The sequence below is a fragment of the Pleurodeles waltl genome, chromosome 11, assembly GCF_031143425.1.
Source record: "Pleurodeles waltl isolate 20211129_DDA chromosome 11, aPleWal1.hap1.20221129, whole genome shotgun sequence".
NCBI lineage: Eukaryota > Metazoa > Chordata > Amphibia > Caudata > Salamandridae > Pleurodeles > Pleurodeles waltl.
Genome location: NC_090450.1, coordinates 802,947,070 through 802,951,935, shown reverse-complemented (window position 1 = coordinate 802,951,935; position 4,866 = coordinate 802,947,070). Strand labels below are relative to the sequence as shown.

Sequence of the window (4,866 nt, the reverse complement as noted above, 5' to 3'; positions counted from 1 at the left end):
TGGTGCACACACCATTTCACAGCCATTTACACTGCGCAAGGTCATTTATAATTCCCCATATACCAGGCCTTCCAACCCTGAAGGCTGGGTGCAGAATACCTGTGTCTGCCCCCACATCGTCCATGACCATTTTCCCAGACTTCGTGAGTACGGACAGGGGAGGCCATTTTACACGTGCACTGGACATAGGTCAATACCTATGTCCAACTTCACAATGGTCACTCCGAATATGGCTATGTAGGGTGTCTCACATCTCGGATTTATACCCCAATGCTGATTCTAGCATGGGTTGTATGATTCCATGCACTCTGGGGGCTCCACAGTGGACCCCCAGTATTGCCATATCAGCCTTCTGAGGTTTTCCAGGCAGCCCCAGCTGTTGCCACCTCCCAGACAGGTTTCTGCCCTCCTGTTGCTCAAGCAGCTTGAGCCCAGGAAGGCAGAACAAAGAATTTTCTTTGGGAGAGGGGTGTTACACCCTCCCCCCTTTGAAATACGTGTTACAGGCATGGGGGGGGGGTAGCCTCTCAGGGCCTCTGGAAATGCTTTGAAGGGCACAGATCGTACCCTCCTTGCATAATCCCGTCTACACCAGTTCAGGGACCTCCAGTCCCTGCTCTGGCACAAAACTGGACAAAGGAAAGGGGAGTGACCACTCGCCTGTCCATCACCACCTCATGGGTGGTGCTTAGAGCTCCTCCAGAGTGTCCCTGGGTTTTGCCATCTTGGATTCCAAGTTGCAGGGCACTCTGGGAGCATCTGAGTCATCAGTTCCAGAGGGGGCAACAGAGCCCTCCCCTGATAGGTGCTTACCTGTTAGCTGACCAATCCCCCTTTCAGGGCTATTTAGGGTCTCTCTCTTGGGTGGTTCTTTAGATTTGGATTGCAAGACTCCAGCAGGAATCATCTGCATCCTTCACTTCACCTTCTTACCAAAGAAACTGCATCTGGACCCTCCAGGAACTCTACAATTGCAACAAAGAAGCAAAGACGACTTCTGCAACATTGTATCTTCAGCTCCTGCCAGCAACGGCAACTGTTTCCCAGTTGTGCATTCTCAGAGGACAGCCAGTCTTCTGCCTGCACCAGAAGAATGAAGGAATCGCCCTTGAAGTGAAGGTGTCACTTCCCTGCTTCAGCAGGCACCCCTCTGCAGCGACGAGTGGTGGCCTGGGTCCCCTCTCCTGAAGAAGCATGTGGATCCAGCAACACGGGTAATGGACTGAAGTGGTCCTGACGGTCCTGAAGTCCAGCTGTCCAACTTTGGTGGAGGTAAGAGCTTGCCTTCCCATGCAAGACAGTACCCCCATGCATGGCGTGGTTTACAGTTGCCAAGGCTTTTTGGCATTCTTCCACGAAGTTCTTCATGCATCATGCAGCTCCGGCACCCAGCACTCCTTCCTGCGACACACAGCCTCCTGTGTGGTTCTCAGACGGTGTGGGATCCCTTTGTGTCGTGCTACATAAGCCTTCTTTTGCACCTTCTTTGTCCTTGTGCTGTGGGACTCCTGTGCATGCTGCCTGGTCTTCTGGGGGTTCTCTGAGTTGCTGAGATCTCCCTCTGCCTCCTTCTCTTGGGTCGCTCCTGGTCCCGGGCAGTGCCATTTTTCACCAACCGCAAGCTTTGCATGTGCCAAGGCTTGTTGGCGGAATCCAAAGACGCAAACAAGACTGCAATCATCCATCAAGCGTGGGACATCATCTGCACCAACCAGGAACCCGCATCCATCTTCTTGGGTGCAGTACTCACTGTTCTTCTTCATCCGTGGTTCTTAAATGGCACCTTCATCTGGGTTAGCAGGGTCTCCTGTTCTCCCTGGAGTTTTCTTACACTCCCAGCACCCCTCTACACACTACACTTGCCTAGGTGGGAAACCGACTTTCGCATTCCACTATTTTAGTATATGGTTTGTGTTTCCCCAGGCCCATTTCTAACTATTGGGATTTTCACTATTTGCAATGCTTTCTAACTGTTTTTACAGTTCATTCTGCATTCTAGTGTATATACTGTGTATATTACTTACCTCCTAAGGCAGTATCTCTATAAGGTTTTTTTGGCATTTGTGTCACCAAAATAATGTACCTTTATTTTTGTAACACTTTTGTTTCATGTGTGCGAGTACTGTGTGACTACAGTGGCATTGCAAGAGCTTTGCATGTCTCCTAGTTAGGCCTTAGCTGCTCATCCACACTACCTAGGGAGAGCCTGGCTTCTAGACGCTGACTACATTTCACTAATAAGGGATAACTTGACCTGGTATAAGGTGTAAGTACCTTAGGTACTCACTACAAACCAGGCCAGCCTCCTACAGTGCCCAGATCCACAAAATATGAGGCTTATCATAGTAAAAAAGATATTGGCCCTCATTATGACATTGGCAGTAAATCCCATTTGCTGCCATGCTGATGGCCGCCAACCTACCGCCGCCCCGCCGGATATCCGTTCACCATATTATGACAAAAACACAAATCCGTCAGTATTCAGCCACATACACAAATCTGCCAGACCAACGGTCAGTGATAAACTGGCAGTATCAAAACCCACACCGTTACACCAACAGAACTACGCCCACCACATTATGACCCACGAATCACCACAGCGGACATTCAACTGTGGTAATCCATTTGCGGTACATACACAACCCTTTACGATTACAAATCATTGCCAGCAGAGAGACACCAAGACCACTGACACAACTAGAGCTACACACTGTTCACACCTATACACCACTCACGCATTCTACATCACAAACCCCAACACATTACCCAACACACTACCAACACACATCACATAACACCCATGGCACCACAAAGACACCCCTGTTTCACAGAGGAGGAGCTAGGGATCATGGTGGAGGAAATTGTCAGGGTAGAGCCACAGCTATTTGGAGCACAGGTGCAGCAGATATCTATAGCTAGGAAGATGGAGCTATGGCGGAGAATGATGGACAGGGTCAACGCTGTGGGACAGCACCCAAGAACTAGGGACGACATCAGGAAGAGGTAGAACGACCTATGGGGGAAGGTATGTTCCATAGCAGCAAGACACCAGCTCGCTATAAAAAGGACTGGCGGTGGACCCCCACTGTCGCGCAGCGACACTCGGCATGAGCCGAACACTCGGCTCGGGATGCGGGGCGCGGCGGCAAGACGCGACGCGCCCCCAGCCTCTCCTGTTTAATTCGAGGCCCCAAATTAGGCATGGGGCCTTGCTTCTATTCTGGCGCGGCGAGACCCCATTGATTCATATGGTTTCCCCCACTTACCTTCTATTGTGTTGCTTTTCTCTTGCTGTCGCCCTCGCTTTTTCTCCCTTTTTATGTTTTTCCTTTTCCCATGATTCCACCCCCTTTCCCAGCCCACCTTGGTTCCCTACTCACTATGGTGCCTTGTCTATTGCCTTCTGTGTATTGTTCCCCATCCAATATGGTGTCCTTTTACTTCCTGCAGGTCGTTTCCTGTTCTGTGGGTCTTTAAGGGCTGTGATTCCTTTTCTTCTTGCGCTGCAACACTTCCTTTTGGATGGTGGTCTTCGCTCCTCCTTTGCATCAGATACTGATTCCGCTTTTGTTACAATTTTTTCCTGTTAATTTTGTCTCGTGTTCTGAAATTATTGATCTTTTTGCTCTTATTTCAGGAGGTCCTTTTTGAGTTTTTTTTCCCCTTTTTATTTATTTTTTTCCCTCTGGCACTCCTTCTGGGGGACACGGACTGCCTTTGGCGTTCCCATCGCCTGCAGCACCATGGCTACCAGAAAGAGTCGCCCCTATCTGGGCCAAGGCAGAACCTACAAGAACAAGAATCTCGTCACACTTTCAGCGTGCCAGACTGCAGCGCCAAATTAACCCAACTTCGTCAAGCAGAATGGATGATACTGTAGTGGCGGCTGCGGACCCCGACCAGTCCGTTCTGGCAACCATTCAGCAACAGGCCCAGGAACTGCAACAATTACGAAACGAGAATGCTGCCTTACGACAAGCTTTGGCCTTCCGCAGTACGGACGTTCCTACTGTTCTCACATCAACTCCTCGGTTTTCTGGGGAACCAACTAAGCTGCAGGAGTTTCTGGACGCACTGACTGTCCACTTTGCTTTCAGACCCACACAATTTTCTCACGCCAAGACAAAGGTGGGTTATGTCATCAGTGCCTTATCCAGTCCTGCCTTGGCCTGGGTGACTCCGATTGTAGCCTCCAATGACCCAGTGTTGTCTGATTATCCAGCCTTTGTGAATTGTTTCAAACAAATGTTTGGCCATCCAGGATTAGATGCCTCCACTGAAGAAGCACTCTGTGACATCCAACAAGGCTCGCAAGATGTCCTCCAATACAACACACGCTTTAGACAACTGGCTGCCGAAACAAAATGAGTGGAGCATACTTTGGTTACCCTTTTTCGTAGAGGGCTACAAGAGGAAATTAAAGACGAATTAGTGCACTCTACCCGAGTAGAAGATCTTCGCGGTCTGATGGATTTAGCTCTTTCTATCGAATACTTCTCCAAGAATGACGTTTGGAGAAAAGAAGAAATAGAGGACCTTCCCAGTCAAGCACCTCACGTGTCTTTGTGCATCGTCTGGAAGAACCTCGAACTCCCTTAAGAGAAACCGTAGGTGAACCTATGCAGGTGGATACTACTGTGGCCCACTTTCATTCAGTGACGTGAAGAAAGACGGAAAAAAGGATTGTGCCTGTATTGTGGTGCTGCTGGTCATATGCTCCGTACATGCCCAGTTCGTCCTCTAAAGCCATCGGAAATGCTACTTCCCGTCCTCTGTAAGAAGGGAGGGGACAGGATTATCTGCAATACCTTCCATCAGTTCTTTCAAGGACGACAATGCCACAAATGTGTTCATATTACCTGTGAC

General features: G+C 49.4%; 1 protein-coding gene across 1 annotated transcript; it reads left to right on the top strand.

Annotated features, from left to right (window-relative positions):
- Positions 1-3,864: 3,864 nt before the first annotated feature.
- On the top strand, positions 3,865-4,368 carry LOC138265148 (protein LDOC1-like). The gene has a single exon (XM_069212694.1). It carries the CDS (start codon positions 3,865-3,867, stop codon positions 4,366-4,368), a length of 504 nt encoding a protein of 167 aa, XP_069068795.1.
- The last annotated feature ends 498 nt before the right edge of the window (positions 4,369-4,866 follow it).

Coding starts and splice junctions, on each gene's coding strand:
- LOC138265148 (XM_069212694.1), top strand. CDS start 3,865: ATGGATGATACTGTAGTGGCGGCTGCGGACCCCGACCAGTCCGTTCTG.